A 21,857-nucleotide genomic window follows, 5' to 3' on the forward strand; every position below is an offset into this window, starting at 1 on the left:
GTGTAAAGTGTGGTGACAACCATCCCTCGCACACTTGCACAAAATCACCGTCTACACCTGCTAAATGTGCGAATTGTGGCGGCCCCCATCCAGCAAATTTTAAAGGCTGCTCAATTCACCCATCTAGCCTACGGAAGACAAGAGCGGCGTTGGCTCCGCCCACTGAGATTCAAGACACGAAACCGTCGCCGGAAGTCACAGTGCGGAGTGTTCCCGCCGATAAAACATACGCTTCTGCGGTCTCTCCGCGGATTTTACCCGTAGCCTTGACAGCTTACAGTGAAAATTCTGCACAGATTCTTGCTGCCTCACTAGGGGAGATGCTAATAGCCTTTAGCAAGATGAACCCCAGCCAAGTAGACACTAAGAAATTCCTCAGGAATACTCAAGTCATCTTCTCCATGATCACCCAATGACATGCTCTCCTGCATCTCGATGCTGATATCCCAGATATTTCCACATTGCTTCGTAACACTACCGCTACTTTTTCACCTAAGCAGCTTTTCATTCCAAGCAACCCATTCAGGAGTTTTCTAAGCGCCCGAAAGCTGCACTACCTTTCGGCTCAGGCGCTTCCGCATTGCCCTAATCAGGGTGAGCCGAGTGCTCGCTAACCTTTAAAATAAGTCTTTCTCATACCGATGACGGGATCAGAATCCACGGGATTGACATCCATCAAGCCACAGAAGTTAACAGTTAACAGCAACATAATACCACCAAATCTGAGAAGTGATGCTTGTTCACGAGAATATGACAAAGTACTCAGAAATACTGTATTGCCTATACATAATGACATATCAGAACTATAGCTTAACAGATTGAAATCAAGAAAGCCCCCTCTTCGTGAAGATAAACATCTGAGAATGATTAATTAAAATACTAAAAATTAATCATTCTCAGATGTTTACGAGTGTGGAAACGAGTGTGGAGCATAAATACTAATGCCCAACTCAAAATTTAGTTTGATAGTTGCTTCCTCAACATCCCGGCAGGGGCGCGCCAGTAGTGTCTGGCGCCTGTGTGCAAAACTTTAGTTGGCGCTCCTATCCTCCCCTCCAATAAAAAAATCACTTTAAAAAAACGTTTTTTTTTTTAAGTATTTCCTCCTCTTTGGCGCCTTTACTATCCTGGCGCCTGTGTGCGTCGCACACATTGCACATATGGCCGGCGTGCCCCTGTATCCCGGGTGTGGAATTGGAAAGACATGGATAACACTGAACAGGATTCGTACGCAATAGAAGATGTGCAAGCTTTCTGTACGAGTGGAGGAAAATTCCCTCACAGGAGTGTGACTGTGGACACCAGAACAAATCAATCCATCATATTTGCATTGAGTGCAGTCTTTGCGCATATACAGGTCAAAGGAGCGACTTCCTAGAGGCGACACCGCCTTCTATGACTGGATCAGAGAACATGATCTTAACTTATAAGTGCTTTGTCCGTCAAACGTGTAACTGCCTGTTTTATTGTAATTATTTATCATTTACACTTTTTTTTTATTTTACTTTTTACATATCTGTACCCATTTTTGTAAATGTACTTTTATAACTTTATGTAGATTGCCATACGATAAACAATAAATAGCCTCCCGGTAGGGTTACTGTTGGAAAGAAAACGAAAACACCACACACACTTAATAATCTACAGTTTATTCGACATCTGAAACAGCTATCGTTCAAAGATTTGAACCGTAGGTCAGATATCCACAGAAACTGCACTTTCTCGCCATAATTTAGGGTTCCTGTGCAGTCAGTCGAAATTATCAGTTTATTGTTTTTTCCCTTAACACTAGATATCACTCTTTCTAGACATGTAGAATGATGCTAAGCTGCAAACACATAACTTTAACTAGGCAAAATAGCTGAAAATATCACAACATTTTCTGCAAAAATGGTATGGCGCCGTAAATGAATTCATTTTTTATATTTAGAAAGACATCCCAACTAATGTAATTCTGATTTTTATGTGTGGTCTCTTTGAGTTTACTTAGATAGGGCGATATCGATGTTTATTCTTCTTTCTGCCAATTTACTATTTCATAGCGAACACTCTCTCTCGTTTCGTTTTGGTTGCCTAAGAAATATCGATGTTTATTTTAATTTTTTAAATTTTATTTAGTAAAAAAAAAAAAGATTACAAGAAAAAAGATTATTTTTGACATCCGTGCATCATGGTACGTGAAGAAATTTCATAGTGAATGCTTTGCTTTCTCTATGTAAAAAAATATAGCTAATATTCCTTTCTTAAACGCATCGCCATAGTACCCTAATAGATGTCACTCAGCAACAGTTAATCCACTAATGGCTATAGAATAGCCGTAACGAGATTAACGGAGGAGGAAGGTAATGGCATGATAAAAGGTAGAATGCCGACGAAGATCTGATCCATGAAAAAAGCTAGGGAGGGTTGAATATTTCATCCACACCGGCCGGTTGGGAGGTTAATTAAGTTCATATATTTCAGTAATGTAAACTTGCGTACTACAGAACTATATATATATATATATATATATATAACGTTTTTTAACTTGGGTATATTATGTATTCAAGATACCAAATAATTTTATATAAACTTGTTCTTCCAATTGCGCCTCCGTAGCGCAATTGGAAGAACGACGGTACATTGCGCCCTTCGATTGGAATAAGCCTAAGTTCGATTCTCGTCGCGACGGGAGGAATCTTTATCTGGTCGATTTCAATCGATGGTGAGTTAGCCGATCTCATACGGAGGTAGCAGGGTTTTTTCTCCCGGAAACTCGGGTTTTTCATCCCGCATACATACAAATCGGCCCTTCAGAACACACGCAATTTACAGACAAAAATTACTAGTTGTGGTGGTGTTGGAGGTGGGCGGTAGATGGCGTTGATTCGTAGTAGAGGTAAGGTGTAGAGAGAGTTGAAGATGTCCTCCCGCGATGAGTCTTCGGACTCCTTGGAGGTATCAGGAATAATAATAATAATAATAATAATAACTTAGTTTAAATCCTATTTCCCAAGTAAGCAAACGGACAAGAAAGTCAAGTTTGCGCCTGCAAGTAGTGCAAGTCCAAGACAACTCTTTGTAGTGCCAGTCGAGGCAACTCTTGGTAAAGGTGGATAAAGTTCTGATCACTTTTCTTAGTGTGTATAATACTAATAACTAACTAACTAACTAACTAACTAAATAAATATATATATATATATATATATATATATTATGCCTCGACTGGCACTACCAAGAGTTGCCTTGGACTTGCACTACTTACAGGCGCAAACTTGACTTTCTTGTCCGTTTGCTTACTTGGGAAATAGGATTAAAACCAAGTTAATATAAAATTACTTGGTATCTTGAATATATCTTCTTTTTTAGCATAAACTTTCATTTCCTGATAACATGATCAGGAAATGAAACCGTCTACCGGCAATTTATTCTTACAATTCATTTGTAAATATATAGGCTGTGTATTTTTTAATGCCTGGAAAAGAAACTTTTTTTTTTCCTGGAATCATTCATTCATTATTTGGTGCCACAAGTAAACATGTGGAGAGCAATTAACTTTTCTTAACAATTAACTAGAATCTACACAACTCTTAGTAACTGATCTTCAGGGCCGTTCCGTGGGTTTGCGCCGCCTGAGTGCAAAATTTTTGTGTCCCCACCTTTAAAAATTAAAAGATCCCGAAGTACAATAGCACGTTTCGAATCATTTTATTGTACTGCACATTAAGAGGAAATCTCTCTCTCTCTCTGTAAAAAATATAGTTTATGATCCTTTTTCATTAACGTATGAATTTTTATTAGCTAATGCTGCTATTTAGAATTTATGATCAGAGATGTTGAAGCCTAGATTAATATCATGGCTTTTAAGACGTCATTAAAAGAGTTTTTTTAAGGGGAAGGGGCGGAAAAATATGCTACTGCACGTGGCGACAAAATTTCTAGGGTTGGCCCTGGGGCCAGTCCTGGTGAATATGGTGTTTGAGGTAGATATTGAAATCCCAAGTCGTATATTGTCTGTTGGATTTCATAAGCAGGTGCATTGTCCTGCAAAAGCAACACGCCTCTGCTTAGTTTTTCGAACCGATTTTCCTTCAGTACCTCCTTCAATTCCTTCAGAGCTGCTGTAACAGTTTCACCTTTCTTGAGGTAAGGTAAGGATTACACCATCCATATCCTAAAAGACAATGGCAAGAACTTTCCCTGCTGGCTGTTTGGTTCGAAACTTCTTTGGCCATGGAGAACCTTTGTGTCTCCACTCCATTGACTGTTGTTTGTTCTCTGGGTCATAGTGACGAAGCCATGTTTCATCAACGGTTAGAATATGAGCTAAAAAATTTCACGAGGATGAAATCCCTTTATGAAATGTTCTTTTAACATCTCAACTATACCCGCCTCAGTGGATATCATTCACTGCAACCAGTATGCCCTGCCAAAAATTCGCTTTCCGAAGTAGGATAAATAGTAGTTATAAATAGTAGGATAATAAAAAGATATATACCTCTCAAAATAATCCAAAACAAACAAACAAAACAAAAAAAAAAAAAAATGCACACAGATCTTCGCCCCCACACGCCTTATAATTCATTTTTCGGTGAACTGTATATTCGAAGAATTGTGATTTTTCGATGAATTGTTTTTCGATCAATTGCGTTTCGATGAATTGTCTTTTCGATTAACTGCTCATCGGTGAATTGCTTTTTCGGGGAACTGTCTTCCGATGAATTGCTTTTTCGATTAACTGTTGTTCGATAAACTGATTTTCGATGAATTACTTTTTCGATGAATTGTCTTTCGGTAAACTGTTTTTCGATGAACTCTCCGGATACCCACGAGCAGGTACCAAAAAAAAAAAAAAAAAAAAAAATCAAACCAGAATTTGGCACACATGCACTTTCTAGTTACAGATGGTGCTGTTAGAAATCATGAGTGTGCAGTTTTCTGCACCAGTCTGGCAAGTGCCGTAATCCTGTGTGAACGTTGTTAGTTGAACATTGTTGTTAGAACATTGTTTTTTGTTAGTGCTTACAAGCAAGTGTAGTGATTTTGTGATGGCTGACTACAAGGAACAGAGAATGTGTGAGTGAAAGTTTGTTTTCTTTGGGGTAAAACTCATCTGAATCTACTGTTATGATTTGGCAACCTTTAAAGATCACACTTTAGGTAAAAAGCAGGTCTATGAGTGGTTTTCCCATTTCAAAAAAGGGGACATGTTAGTTGAAAACCAACCACAATCTGGCCAACCTTCAACAAGCAGAAATTTTGAAAACATCGAAAAGGTTTGCCAGGCAATCAATGAAGATTGACAAAAGTGCAAGTGCAAGTTTCTGAAGAGAAATTTATTGTGGAGTTCATGACAGCAAATTTTGACAGATTTGCAAATGAAATGTGTGTCTGCTAAATTTGTGCCTCATTTGCTCATAGATAAAAAATAATCTCTCTCTCTCCATGTGACTTTTTTTATTCTCATGAATAAGAAAACCAGGAAAGGGCAGTGATTCGCTGATGTGGACAAAATGAGAAAAGTTTCTTTCTGGAGAACATAAACAACATTCCTGTTGAACAGTTCCAAAACTGTTTTCAGCAATGGAAAAAACTTTGGGACAAGTGCATTGACTCACATGGAGAGTACTTTGAAGGAGAATAGAATATGATATTATAAACTTTAATAAAAGTTTTTAAAAAAATTATTTTAGTTATTTTTGGGTATCCCCCTTGTATGTGCTTTCTCACAGAAGTCTTCATATGGCTAGCCACAACTACTCAAGTGGTGATCACTTTATTATCACTCTCACTAACTAGAAAGTGCAAAAATCTCACTTGCAATCATATCCCCTGATGAAATGATCAGATCCAAATCTCTCAGTCCTCATGTTCCCTCCTTTATGAGGAATATTTATCTGGTCTCTTTCGACTAAAGGTGAGTTAACCTGTCTCATACGGTGATGGAGGGTTTTTTCTCCCGGTAACTTGGGTTTTTCATCCCTCAAAACAGGCAAACCAGTCCCGTGAACACACACACACACACACAGCTACTGTCATAAAAAAAAAATATACTACAGCAAGGAAGGCAATGGGAAACCACCTTGTTCATAATCATGTCTCTAGTATGGTAGCATATAGCATATTCCACCAGCTGTATGGCTGAGGGAATAAGATAGGATACAAGGATCAACCTTTTCTTCTTCACTACCCCAAGTTATTTACATTTGTTCATCACCACTCTCCACATTTCCTGGCCTACAGCAATGCCCAACTAAATATCTCTTCCTTTCAATTCCCCTTCAGATTCTTGAACATATTTCTATTTTCTTCAAATTCACAATTATGGCAATTCATCATGACCACTGTATGTGGCTGTCAAATCACTTGAATGACTCAGTTAGTGGGTTGAATTTGGATTATTCTCTAAAAGGAGGAAGAAATGATTAGTAACTTCCAATTGAGTGTCTGAACTTCTGGAACATCAGATCTGTTACTTAAATTTTCAGGAACTGGTGTAGAATCTTTCTTTGCGTTCACAAAAGCTTCCAAAAATCTTTTGATTTTTGGAACTCACTGCAACTCTTTGCTCATTTTGCTGCTTTTTTAATTTATTGTGATCACCTGTGTAGCAAATAGCAAAGTATTTAAACTGATGATCACAAAAACTGTTGAACTATTAAATCATTAATCACTGATTTCAATGACTCAATTGGGCAGAGCAATGAGTCAAGCAGATGTTATGGCCTTACAGGAAGACTTGCATAGATTGCATTAATGGGCAGGTAAGTGGAACTTACCTGCTTAGTAATAAAACTATTACTAATTATACATGGCATATTAGTAATAGTCTTGGGACAGACAAGTACTGCCATCTCATGGTCCCTAACACTAATGCAGTATACAGTTGACCATTGAACAATGCAGGGGTTAGGAGTGCCGATCTCCAGCATTGTTCAAAAATCCACGCATAACTTTTGATTCCTCAAAAACTTAACTAATAATAGCCTACTATTGGCCAGAAGCCTTACCGATAACCTAAACAGTCGATTAACACATATTTTATATGGTGTGTATATATATATATATATATATATATATATATATATATATAATATACATACTATATTCTTACAATCAAGTAAGCTAGAGAAAAAATGTTACTTAAGAAAATCATAAGAAAGTGAAAATACATTTACAGTACTGTACTATATTTATCGTTACTCTAAGTTTATGTTGTCTGTTTACAAGACGAATCGCACGTCTGTTAGTACCTACATCAATATTGCCTTATGTTACAAAAACACTGTAGATGTTATACATATTACTAAGACTAGACATCAAAAATGAAAAGATAACATGAAAAAGAAATTATTCAATTCATATTTATTTATTTATTTATAATGATTCATGCATTGATAACAAGGAAGCAGCAATATATGATTGCTTTATGGTAGCTAGTAATCGATATGACTGCTTCGCAGTAGTCTAGCCTATATACTAATGAATGAGTCACTATAAAAATTTTATTTTATGCTAATTAATTGAACTCTGTTAGACATAAGTTTTGGTAGAGAGGATCCAGAGGCTTGTGACCTATTATATTATGTCGATCTGGTACCTATCCAATTCCTTAGCTAGCTCCATTTGTTTGCCATTCGGGCTTCTTATGTTGATAATACCGATCTTGAACTCTGGTAATGTTGAGTTGGGATGTGTTTCAGAATTTGTTCCAGTAGCTGACTTTTTGCTGTTTGCCCTGGTTCCCTGTCCAAAACAACAGGGGCTTTGTTTAACTGGGCGATAACCCCCAGCCAGCATGAAATTCTTTCATGTTGAACTGTCATTTTATATTGTAGTTTAAGCTAAATCCCAAATTGCCATCCCATCCTCGTTCGTTCAGTATCCAAGTAGATACCTAACAGGGTGCACCATGAGAAGATGATAATTGGATTTGGATATTATTTCAGAAGCCCTGGTCAGTTCTCCACATTTCTTTCAAGGCTATGTGGAGGTTTCCTCTCAGTTATACAGCTTTGACCCTTAAGCATTCTGAACTGAAGCCATTTATATTTTAGTAATTTTCTATATATATATATGTTTAGAGTTTGTTTAGAATAATCCATTCTATAATTTGGTTGATGTAGCTGTGGTTGCTGACTGAATTGCTTTTCCCATGTTTTTTTTTTTATATAAATATGATTAGTGTAGGCTTTAACATGTCCAGTTTCAAAAATTTTAGTAAGATCACACATAAGCTAGCTGCATATTGTTTAATATCTTGGTCTGAAGCCATCAATTCCAAGACTTTGAATCTGATGGATTACAGAGAATAGTTCTGCTGCTCTTATGGTTGGGAAATACAATGCTTGCTTTGCATGTTGGTCCAAGTGGAGATTGGAAAAGATCTCTCCAATCACTTTGTTAATGAGGAGATCTTTTCCTGCATTTCTAGAATGGAATCTCCCAGCTACTGGTTAAAGCCATTTGCTAGCATTGGAAAAGTTTAACCTCCTTCATAAAGCTGTTTTATGATTTCAAAGGTAATGGCTTTGGGAGTACAATTCAGCATTTTGTTAATCTGATTCCTGGTTTGTGCAGAGTTTGTCTCCATAGCAGTTTTTTTTTTTTTTTCTATATATATTTGTTATCTGCATTGCAAGGTGATTCCTTGTTTTATATTTGATTTTTAAAGCTAAGTTATTACTTTAATTTCTTCCATATCCTTTCTATATACACTGCTTGGAAAGAAGTCAATGGACACCATAGTGTAAGGAACAGACAGTCATGGCACCCACCTCAATAAGATGTAGGATCTCCTTTCACCACCATGACTGCAGCAATACTATGGGACATACTTTCCACAAGTGTATGATAGCAATCAATGGGAAATTTTGGACTATTCTTCCTATAGGCATGTAGTGAGGTCCAGGAGTGTTGACAGATGTCTCTTGACCTCACTTGACACTCCAGCTCATCCCACAGATGTTCAATAGGGTTGAGATCAGGGCTCTGTGGAAGCCACCAATTCAATGTGGTAACATTCATCTCCACAAACCACAGTTACAGCAGCAACCTTATATGGTCGTGCTGAAAGAAACAATGGTCAGTTCTGTAGAAATGACATAGAAATACATTCGGTAGCAAATGACAAAGTAGGAAGCACTGCATTGTTCAGATACCTCTCTGAGTTCAACGTTCATGGAACCACAATGGTTCGAGGTGGCTCAACAAAAACAGGACCATACCATCACCTCCAAATTTCATGGTTGAGGTTATGCACTCTAGTAAGAGATGTTTACTAGGCATCTGACATACCCATCCATCTGCTTGGTGAAGGAGGGGGTGGGCAGCGTGACTCGTTGTTCCATGACACAGCTTTAGAAGGCTTTATGTCCCACTGTACACACTCTTTGCACTGCTGAAATATGCAAGCCTAGGTTGTAACCCAAGTTGTAAGCCTCAGTTCTGAATGTTTTGTGTGCAGATTTATTTTCTAGTCAATGTCTGGAACTCTGTATTCAATATGTCGGTTGACAAATGGTGGTTTTTGCATATTATCATTCGTACCCTACAGTCACATTTGTTGAGTGTGCTGGGTCCTCCACCACTGCAGGTGACTCCTGGCACTTCCATCTCAGTATGATATCATTGATTGTTGACCTGGGATGGCCCAATTTTCTAAACAAATAGGCTTGCAACATGGCATCCTATTACACCACTTTCAAACTCTCACAATCATTTCACCCAGACACAGTTGCAATGACTCGGGAACACCACATTCCTCCAATTTATACCAGCTATAAACACAACTCATGACACAGCATGATGTACCTTGGGGATGTTTGTCAACTTCTTTCCAAGCAGTGTGTGTGTATATTATGTTTTGTGTCATTCAAGGATTTTCACGTGCGTATGTATTTTGAGTTTCTTTGCAACTTTTTTTTCATATAATTCCTCCAGTGTGAGTTAAAATGTTCTTATATGAAATATCTGTAGTCTTGTAATGCCGTGTGTTTCCAATCAAGTTTTTATTATATTATTATTTTTTTTGGTTAACTATTTCTTCATCCATTATTTTTTTGTACTGCTTTTCAGATGAGGAACATTATAAAGGTTCTGTCCTAGTATGCAGGTTTAAAACTATGAAACAGTGATCTGCTACTTTTCACCTTATAACAGCTGACTGACTGCATAGCTATTTGTGGTCTATATGAACTATGCACAAAGCTGTGATAGTATTTTCAACTATAATAAGAATAAAAAAATTGAGGTTGGCAAAGAGATTTTGCAAAAGTCTCTTCTTGTTTTGTTTTAATACAATCCAAAAAATCAAATAAAAGCAATCCTGAGTACAGCCTATGGTGTAGAAAGATAGCTCTTAGCCTTGTTATTTACAGTCACTAACTTTCTTGAATTAATGAGAACAATATTGTAAAATAATCAACACATTACAGAACTGAAATGCTTTTAATTCAATCTGTCCTTTTACACTAGTATGCTTTTAAGTATCAAAATAATCCAATATTCTTGACCTATACAAAATACAAAAGACAAACTGATTAGCACCTAAGTAGCACAAATCTTGACTTCTTTAATATTATATCATCCTATCAGGCACTCACTGGTTTATAGAATAAAAGCTTTTGTAGCTTTTTTTTTTTTTTAAGTACAAAACTTGTCATGTAAGTAACAAAAGTGCACTTATAATAAATAAAATGCACACAAATATTTAAGTACATATAAAAATCCATGTAGCAAAACTTTTAACAGCTGGAATTTATTGTGCATAAACCAAAGTTCTGTTTCAATAAATAATGTTTTAATTATCAGTTTGATCACATAAACTGATTAATTCTAGAAATGTAGAAGAAAATAACTTCTTACATAAAATTTTTAAAATTACTAGTATTAAAAAGACAATTAATGCTATCTATTTTATGTTATGTTCTTAAGTGATAATGATAAAAATGCTATCAGGCTGTATCTATATTTTACTTTTATGGCTAACTTGAATGTTGTATAAAATGACCTCCTGAAATAAGTTCTCAGACTCCATAAGGCATCATGTAATAATAACAATTATGTGCATATTTATTTTTTTCTGGAGGAAGGGTATAAATTTTTATGGCTTATTAATATTTCTGAATCTGTTTCATCTAGCTCCTTTGACTTAAGCATAAAATGATAAGCAAAGCTTTTTATCAATATGGGGCTACAATAATGAACGGTTTTGGGCTACAGTTGCTTTAAATTAAAATATTAGAGAAGATATTAATAAGTACAATAATGCAACGATATTATCGACCTACCTTAGTGGTATAATCTCTTCTGGAAACAACAAATATGGATTTCTGAGTTTTCTAGAGGTAGAAGATGAGTAGAATTCACATTAAAAAAAATAACTTGCTCACGCATGGCATGTATAAGTTTTGAACCTTTTACGGATGGGAGTGGTGCCCTTTAAAAATTCCTAAAAGGCCACTAGGAGAGTTTGACAATGTTTATAAAACACTCAGTAATTTTATACCATATATCTTTCAGAATATTTTGTTTCATTCAGCTGGTGGAAAAGCTCACATTATCACAATCTTTTGTGAAAATGCAATTAAATATCATAAATTCCTAATCACCATTATAAAATTATAATGGTGATTAGGAATTAATCACCATTATAAATTATTAATTACAAAAAATTAATAAACGATTTCCAATAATCATTGTATTATGTACTGAATCAACCATAATACCAAATTTTCATTATATATGCAGCATTTGAAAATGTATAGCCCCCCCCCACATTTGAAAATGACTCAAAATAATGTCCTATTTTCCAGAACGTTATATATGTATACTTCCTTTAAATAAATTAATGTCTTCTGTTTTGTGAAAAATGAGAGAAAAAATACTGCTTTAAATACAGATCAATGCTATATAAATGTGTACATACAAATAGAACATCTCAAAAAAAATGAATTTTTTTTTTTTACAATTATCACAAAAAAAAATCGCAACACAATTCAAACCTGCTTTGATGCACCACTCATCAAGCAGTATGTCAAAGCAAAGTGGCTAATCAGTTGTTGAGTTTATTGTTCATTTTTTAATCGCCTTACTGTTTATTTTAAGTGGTGCAATCTATGTAGTAAAGTTTTACTTCATGAATAAGAGCATTCTCGTAGACAGGCTTATACATTGGTCATGCATTACTAAATCACTTAAGGAAGTGAACAACGTAGATACAAATATAAATTAAATTATACTTTAATAAATATTTCCGATATTTCGGCAACGTCATGTTGCCATCTTCAAAAGGAACTTACAAAAAAAGTCACGTGCACGTAGGCAATACAACACAGTAACTGAGAATGAAGAGATGAAGCTATTGTTCTCCTGAAAGTCCTACAATCCTTAAGTGATTTAGTAATGAATAAGAGCATTGTATAAAAATTTACTATTATTTGATGCAAAATTAATAACGGAAAACTCACGTACAGAGATTATTTAATAGTATAATTTTCGCCTCTGTGTCACTGGCATCTTCAGTACATTTTAAGCTCAAATTAAACAATAACTGACAATTCCAAAAAGTGCCACCTAAGTAGTTGGTGTAAGATAACTAAAAAGGTCAATAAATTTCCTAACAAAAAATGTATACAATAAAAAGTTAGGAAAGATTAGCTGATTTATAAAGTACTATCTCCCATAAAGGGGATAGACATAAGCCATCGGATCTGTTTAAGTTAGGAGAATGAAGTAAAGTTTCACAAGTTTCTTTATACAGGTGTTCCATGAGGAACTGACTTTTGTGAAGGAATCTTGTCTTTCTCCAATGAACTCTATGTCTAGTGAAGATGGCATGTTCTGCAAGTCCAGACTTTTCAGGTTTAAAGTATTCAATATAAGATTGGTGTTCTTCTAGCTGAATAGAGGCAGATCTTCCTGTTTGTCTGAAATATGATAAACCACAAGAGCACGGAATCTGGTAGATACCTGGATAATTAAGATGTGGAAGCTTGTCTGTCCTTAGGAGAAGTCAGAAAGGTGGCGATTTTTCTAAACGGTCGAAAGGCAACAAAAATATTCAGTGGTTTTAAAACTTTTGCAATACGTTTACTAATGCCTTGTAAATAAGGGATAGGAATGCATGTTATTTCTTCTGTATTTGAAGAGGAAGACATATTAAAACTACTCAAAGCTCTTTTAATGAAAAACAATTCTTATAATCATTAGATAGAAAGGAAGAAGTTATATATTGCAGTTCTTTCTGTAAAAGATCGTCTGAAGAACAAAAGGGGTGGGCCTTATGAACCAGTGTTTTAATAGTTCCTGCCTTTGACTGGGATGGTGATGAGATTCAGCATGGATATAATGGCCTGTATGAGTCTTCTTTCTATAGCCTGAGAAATGTAGGTTACCATCTGGTTGAGAAAGAATTAGAAGATCTAAAAAGGCTAACTGCTTATTTGATTCTACTTCTTGGGTAAACTGGATCCTAGGATGAAGTGTGTTTAATTTAGTGAGAAACTGTTGAAGTTCATCAGAAGAGCCATTCCATACAGCAAAAATGTCATCGACATATCTTCAACAGGGTCTCACTAAGTTAAACGCACTTCATCCTAGGATCCAGTTTACCCTAGAAGTAGAATCAAATAAGCAGTTAGCCTTTTTAGATCTTCTAATTCTTCATCAACCAGATGCTAACCTACATTTCTCAGTCTATAGAAAGAAAACTCATACAGGCCATTATATCCATGCTGAATCTCATCGCCATCCCGGTCAAAAGGCAAGAACTATTAAAACACAGGTTCATTGGGCCCACTCCTTTTGTTCTTCAGACGATCTTTTACAGAAAGAACTGCAATATATAACGTCTTCCTTTCTATCTAACGGTTATAAGAATTGTTAAAAGAGCTTTGAGTAGTTTTAATATGTCTTCCTCTTCAAATACAGAAGAAATAACGTGCATTCCTATCCTTTGTGTACTTAGTGAACGTATAGCAAAAGTTTTAAAACCACTGAATATTTTTGTTGCCTTGTGACCGTTTAGAAAAATCTCCACCTTTCTCACTTCTCCTAAGGACAAGCTTCCACATTTTAATTATCCAGGTGTCTACCAGATTACGAGCTCTTGTGGTTTTATCTTATTTCAGACAAACAGGAAGATCTGCCTCTATTCGGCTAGAAAAACACCAATCTTATATTGAACACTTCAAACCTGAAAAGTCTGGACTTGCAGAACATGCCATCTTCACTAGACATAGAGTTCATTGGAGAAAGACAAGAGTCCTTTACAAAAGTCGGTTTCTCATGGAACGCCTTTATAAAGAAACCTGTGAAACTTTACTTCATTCTCCTAATGTAAACAGATCTGACAGCTTACGTCTATCCCCTTTATGGGAGATAGCACTTTATAAATCAGCAAATCTTTCCTAACTTTTTATTGTATAAATTTTTTTTTTTTTTTTATGTTAGGAAATTTATTGACCTTTTTAGTTATCTTACACCAGCTACTTAGGTGGCACTTTTTGAAATTGTCAGTTATTGTTTAATTTGAGCTTAAAATGTACTGAAGATGCCTGTGACACAGAGGCAAAAATTATACTATTAAATAATCTTTGTACATGATTTTTCTGTTATTAATTTTGCATCGATATGTCTACTCATGGTATACCTCTTTTAAAACTTATTACTATTATTTATCATCTTGAAATGGCACCTCTCCTGATCAGGTGCCTTTGTGCAGGACATAACCGCACAGGATGGCCCTGAGGATTTTACTTTTATTTGCTGTATGCAAATACTTAGCATTGCAAGTAGAATGACATGCACACTCTATGAAATTTTATATGCCAGGCATAGATGAATGACCATCATACAAACAACAATCTGATAATAGAAAAATTTTAAAATTATAAACATTTGTTTTAATGTAGGTCTTATGAGCTTAGAAAATTGTATAGACAGGTTTGAAATAATAATTATTACTCTAAACAAATCCTATAAGTCACTTTCTTCTCTATATTATAAAATATTGCAATTTAAACCTTTTAACAGATAAATAGATAATACCCAATTACAGACTATTCAGCAGTTTGGAGATGAAGTACTATAAATCTAGAAACTTCCAGAAGTCTGTGATCTGATGCACCCAGAATTACATATTACATAATGTATCTTGTTCTCAAAAATATAGCTAAGTGAAAAGAAGAATAATTACTTTAGAGAATGTATTTACATTGATTTACTGTCTGTGGAATGGAAATTATTATAATAATATAATTTAATAATAATAATAATGACAAAAATAAATTACTATTTTATAAGCTTAAAAAAAAAATTATAAGCTATTCTTAAAATGGTATTTTTCAACTTTGACCTGGAGTACCAAGATTTCTCATCATGAGCAAAACCAAAATGAAGATTTCTTCTTTTATTATATCAGTTTGCTTACTTCCAGTTAAGAATGTATATTAATACTTAGTTTACATGAAATGTAATCTATCCTGAAAGCAACTTTATTCATTTTATTTTGCAGAATGTGTGGTGGAGATACTTAATGAGCAGTTCATAAAGATCTTTCAATCTTGTGAATGTGACTTCATGGAGAGATTGAGAGCAGTTGATGATGGGGAGGAGAGACTGACTGTAAGTGAGCAAGAGGTGTTTGGGGAGTTGAGTAAACTAGATGTAAATAAGGCTGTGGGACTTGATAATATATCACCGTGTATTCTGAAGGAATGTGCCAAGGAATTGACATCTGCCTTGACATGTTTTTTTAATACGAGTCTTGCACTTGGTCAAGTTCCTAAGGAGTGGAAGGAGGGTAAGATTGTGCCACTTCATAAAGGAGGTGATCAAACTCAAGCATCAAACTATAGCCTATCTGTATGTGTTAGGTGTTGTGGTTAAGTTGTTGGAGAAGCTTGTTAGAACTAGGATCCAGAGCTGGGTTGACAACAATAGTATTATCTTTGATGGACAGCATGGATTTGCTAAAGGGAGGTCATGTTTTAGTAATCTACTTACTTATTACAATAAAGTGACTGCCTCCTTGGACAGGGGAGAAGAATACACATAATATACTTAGATTTCACAAAGACTTTTGATAGAGTACCTTATGATAAATTGATAGTCAAACTAGAGCAGATGGTATTGGATATTAGATTGGAGACTGGCTATCTGATCGATATCAACAAGTTGTGTATGGGGGAGCGATATCCAGGAAAAGGAAAGTCATTAGTGGAGTGCCTTAGGGGTCTGTTTTGGGGCCATTACTGTTTAACTTGTATATTAATGATATAGGTGAAGATTTGGATGGAGATATTCAGTTGTTTGCAGATGATGCAAAGTTGGGATGAACCATGAAGAGTAGTAAAGATGTTGTGGCCTTACAAGAAGACTTGAATAAATTGAGTGATTGGGCATGGAAATGGAGATGCAAATTCAATGTTGCAAAATGTAAGATTTTAAAATTTGGAAAACAAGGATGGAATGCAGAATTTATGCTTGGTGAGGATATATCATTGGAGGTGGAAGAAATAAGAGATCTGGTGGTGATAGTGGATAAGGATCTGAAATTTAGGAGACACATAGCCAAAATTGTGAAGACAACACAAAGGCTTCTGGGAATGATGTGGAGGACACTGACGTGTAGAAGTAGGGAGATTCTTGTTCCATTATATAAGGCTTTGATTAGGCCACACATGGACTATTGTTCCCAGATTTGGTCACCTGGTTTTCAGAAGGATAAATAGAGCTAAAGAGCTCTAGTTGTAGGGTAAACTTTAAAAAAAATAGATTCTACAATCTATTAAAACCTAACTTTTAGCCTGTCCCTGCATTTCGTGGAGTGATGAGAAAACTGCCTCCATGAGGGTGCAGTAGTACCTTTTTTGTTGACTATGACCTAAACTATATAAAAATATGAATCTAAGTACATGAGCAATTTCAAACCTCAGTATTTCACTTCATTGGTTGTCCTTGCTATTAACTAATACCTTACTGACCCTGTTGTCTGGAAGAGCACATAAGGCAACTCTTTGAGAGAACAGGGGCAAGAATAATTTAGATCAAGGAAATAGGCAGGTAACTCTAAAAAAAAAAAAAAAAAGATTTACTTCTAAATTGTTATAGAATTTAGAGCAGTTTAAAAAATAATGGTGAAAATTTTGAACTTTACATTAAGAATTAAGAAAAAACAGTTAAATTTTTGTTTTCTTTTTATTTTCTTCTTTATGTGGTTAAAGTCTTGTAGATCGTTAGTATCAGAACTTATTGATCTTGGTCTCTTAGGAAACCTACATTTCTTGAATGTTCGAGAGCCATGTCATCAACAATGACTGTACACTGTTTCATTAAGTTAACATTAAATAACAATAGAAAAATTAACGTTCATTCTATTTCATTTTCTTGTTCTGTAGAGTTATTAAAAAATTCATCCGACTCTTCCATCAGGCGTTCATCAGCCGTACTTGATCGATAGAATACTATCGCTCAAGTACGGCGATTTCATTATCAGACTGGATTATAATTCATAAACATTTCTTCCAGCATTGCTGAATTTGTTTTTTCACATTCTTCTATAAATAAACCGGAACCTGTGACATTGCTAACTTTTTCTGGTTCTTTGGCCATAACTGATTTTGTGGTATCTATCACTGTGGTCACAGTTACAGGAATACTCAGTTCCTTATTCACAGCATTTATTGACTGTTCATTATCTTGAACACTTATATCTTTCATTTGATCTACAGTGGTAGTGATAATTTGCTGATCTACTTTGTTGTATCTTTTTTTAGTAGTAGGCAAAGGTGGAAAGTCTTCTAACAATATTATTGGAGTATTATTAGGTTTTGAGCACTGGAATCTCCGATGGTTGGGGGTTCCACATTGATTGCACAGTTCTTTACAGCTCAATTGTGAATGGCCAATTGTGGCACAATTCCCACATCTATTTAAAGGACAATCTCTTGCATTTGCTACACAGTTTGGTCATACCTTGGTAATTGACCATGACTGTGTACCCTTTGATGTTAACAAAATTAGGTATAGTTTTATTCATTTTTATTTTCACATAGATTTTGTCTCCTTGTTCTATTTCAGGATACTTTAGAAAATGAGGTCAGATCACTGATAAGACCGAAAACCGAACTCTTGGAAAGTTTTTGTTAGTGTTTCATCTAAAACAGAAATGATGATTGGATAACACATTTAAAGTGATCAGTACTCATCTGATCTGTTCTTACTCCGTATTGTGAGCTAAGACAAATTGCAGTATCTGTTCTTACAGTTGTTATCAAGTACGGGTCCCTTCGGGGCTCAAGATATCAAAGTGCAGATACTGTACACCCTGGACTGGGGCAAAAGTAAACACATTTGAGTGAAAAGGACTTTGCACCCCCCACCCACCCACCCCTGCCATGTCCTCTGCTCTGCTACATACCAGGACTCTGGGTATAGTAGCGAATGCCTCCATCCTGAAAAGGACATTAGCGAAAGCTCTGATTGATGCTGTTGGTGCTGATAAGATTTTCGGCTTTACCCCTTATGGAGAAGGACGATACCAAGTGGTAGTTAAAGACTCCACCACAAGGGAGAAACTACTGCGAGGGTTAGATTGCAAAGGAAAGAGAGTGTTTCCATTTGTAGTAGGGAGTATTCAGAAGACCTTAAAAATGGATAGGTTCCCTCTAGAATACCTAGAAGAAGGGAACGACATTATTAAGATAATATTCTTGAAATGGGGAGTAGTAAAAGATGTCAAAGTAGCAAATGATCCAGATATCCCAGATTAAAAGTCTGGTGAAGTCACGGTAGTGATCAAAATGAAGGCAGAAGTGCCAAATTTTGTTGTCATAGGATCGGCCAGGTAATGGCCAATTACCCTGGTATAAAGAAGCAATGCTTCCGATGCGGATCCTTTGACCACCTAGGGGCAAACTGCCCAAAAATTAGATGCAAAAACTGCCTTACAACAGGCCATGCACTGAACAAATGTCAAACGGCTTGCCTAAAATGTGGGTCCAAGGACCACAAAGTTGACACCTGCCCATCGAGAACCTATGCAGAAAAGATGGGAGGTACTATCACGCTAGCCACACAATCATCATCAGAAAAGGCAAAGGATACAGAATAGGAAGATTTTCCGACCCTGGAAGATGCACTCGAGTCAACAGCAACAAAATGTCATAAGATAGAAAAAAAAAGCTGCTAAGTCTGCAGAAAAGATCTGCAAAGAGACAGAAGAAACAGTCAAAAATGAAGCCGACACCAAAGAAACCACAAAAGAAGACCACAAGGACAATGCCACTGCCAAAAATACAGAATGAAAATGAAGCAATGGAGACAAGCAACAATGCTTCTAAACGGCCGATAAGCCCAGTGGAAGGGGAAGCAAAAAAGACCAAATCAGATAACAGTACACTGGTAGAAAAAGAGGTTGCCTACCAAGGAAAAACCTTAAGTTTCTTCTTAAAGGGATCCCCTGTTATTTTGGAAAAATTCAAAAAAGCAATAAAAAAAATAGGAGAACCTTTACTCCTCCTTACCGGCAAAAAAGGATGAAAGGTAGTGAGCGAAAAATGGGGTGAACTTTTTATAGAAGATATAAGTGAAATGACTCCCGAACAAGTCATGGGAGTTGAAGAAGAGGCAGAGATAGGTCTCTTTAGCGCTCTTTCCATGATAATTTCAACCGATGGAAGTAAGCTAGCCGAAGAAATCCATGACAGTTCACAACAAACGGCAGACACAATAACCACCTCATAGATTCCCTTGTATAGTTTCACCAGTCTTTAGTTCACACAGGAAGGGGTAGACCTGAGAACCCGAGCGGCAAAGGCTTACAGCGAGGCAGTGCAGCTCCTTGTGGGCTGAATCACTCAGGCCAGGCTCTTCCCCCTTCCAAATTTGTAACTCACTTGTCCTTTGTGTTTTTTTTAGTCCTTTCTTTTAGGTTTCTTTTTTTTTTAGTCTTCTCTTTTATTTGTTTTTGCTTCTTTCGTTTGTCAGACATCTGAAGAGATGGTTGACAATCAAAAGCTGTACAAACGGATATAGGGAGATGATGTTGGCAGACCTGTTTGGCCACAAACCTCTTAATAGGTTATAAAGCCAAACAGGTCGACTGAGGCCTCTTTACTACCTACTACTATCCTACTCTAACTTTTTCTCTTCCTCTCTCACTATCTGCTGACCCTCAGCACAACTTTAGACTCCAAAGGCCAGTGATGAAAGATATGAACTCCCATAATACCTCAATAAAGGTTGAAATTAGTCTGGGTAGTGGCCAATCCCTTAATGCATAACATTATACATATCTGCAAGAAGATGTGTTTTGCATTATGGGAGATACTGGAATAGGAGTAAATGGTAGCTTGGTCCACCTTTGCTGCGAGTTGCACTACCTTACCCCAGTAAGGTAGTACAACACCATATTCAGTCCTGAAGATATTTTCAGGCGCAAACCTTGTTTGCTCACACTTGGATAAAGGATTAAATTAAATTTATTATAGAATTGAGGATATATTTGACTTTGTTATTATTAAGACTCACATTGAACCAAGAGAGTTCCATCAGTAGGAATAGGGAGAAAATAATTCACTTCATAAAAAGGGATACAAAACAGTGGTAATACACTATCAACCTGTTTCCATTTCAGGGACAGTGCCTATGTGTTAGAAAAGTTGGGAATAAAAGACATGGATTAATCATCATGTCTTTTATTCCCAAAAGGAAGCAAATGGAAATCTATTAGCCTTATATAACTTTTGAAAATATACCTATACAATGAGTTAAATCTGAAGCAACAAGTAACATTTAATTAACTTTTCATTCAAATGAATTTGCTAATTTTAATACATCAAATATTAAATTAAAGCTAAAATTTCTATTTTCAGGTATTACTATTGCATCATATATTTCAGCTGCTGACCATTAAATGATTAATGCTTACCATGCTTGTCATGGTGAGAGGTCAAGAAGGCAAACAGAAACAGATATGAAGTCATTTCCATTTTGGCTTCACTTTAATATATTTAACAAAAACTAAAATTATACATATACACGTAACAACTAATATACTGATACTTACCTGGCACTATATACTTTAATGATTAATTTAGATATTAAAGTCTAAGAGAATAAAATTGAACTTGAACTTTTGCTCATATAGCACCATTTTTGTAGGACATCATAAATTTAAACTATTCAGACCAGGTTTTGATTTATATTTATTTATTTAAATACCATTAATGTTGATATCAATGCATTTTATTAATACATTCTTTTGGCATTATCAGGGCAAAAACTAGAAATATTATGCTTAAATAAATAGCAAAAACTGACTGAATGTTTTTGCCATTAACCTTCAAACAACTGAATCAAACATGTTACACTCAAGTATGATGCAGGCTGATTATTTTATTTCAAAGCCAAAGTGCACATCTGTTTGCATTCAAGTAGTGTTATATTACACTAGTATAATGATTTCAACTCGTCATACATTTTTAGTCCTTGAGTTCTATTAAGTGTTTTATATGATTGTACCACCTCTATTGGCTCCTTGATTTCTTTCATAGTAATTTTTTAATGTTTATTATGCTTGAGGTTGTCCCAACTATTCTGTCCTGATCTAGAGATGCAAGCCCCCCCCCCCCCCCCCCCCCCCCACACACACACACTCACATTTAGTTATAATCAGTGGCATTTCTGTTTCCTCTTGCTCTAATCTCCAAAAAATGACTTGTTAACCTTATGTGCTTCACTATCTGCAATTAGGTTTTATATAAGTCTATATATTTTTTAAAACGAGTGTCAATCTTTAGCCGGTTGTTGCATGGCCTAAAGTCAGTAAGGCAACTTGTATATTAAATTAAATATTTCTGAATATCCTTTGC

General features: G+C 35.7%; 1 protein-coding gene across 1 annotated transcript in view; it reads right to left on the reverse strand.

Annotated features, from left to right (window-relative positions):
• Window positions 1-10,409: 10,409 nt before the first annotated feature.
• The window catches only part of LOC150106899 (sodium-dependent phosphate transporter 1-B-like), a 248,028-nt gene continuing 236,580 nt past the window's right edge, over window positions 10,410-21,857 (reverse strand). Inside the window, exon 15 of the mRNA XM_090392808.1 lies at window positions 10,410-10,493. Coding sequence (XP_090248934.1) covers window positions 10,463-10,493 — 31 coding nt within the window. The 3' untranslated portion in view covers window positions 10,410-10,462. The remainder of the gene's footprint in view (window positions 10,494-21,857) is intronic.

The sequence above is a fragment of the Typopeltis vanoorti genome, chromosome 5 (assembly GCF_054136105.1).
Source record: "Typopeltis vanoorti isolate ZY-2024b chromosome 5, IOZ_Tvanoo_1.0, whole genome shotgun sequence".
Taxonomy (NCBI): domain Eukaryota; kingdom Metazoa; phylum Arthropoda; class Arachnida; order Uropygi; family Thelyphonidae; genus Typopeltis; species Typopeltis vanoorti.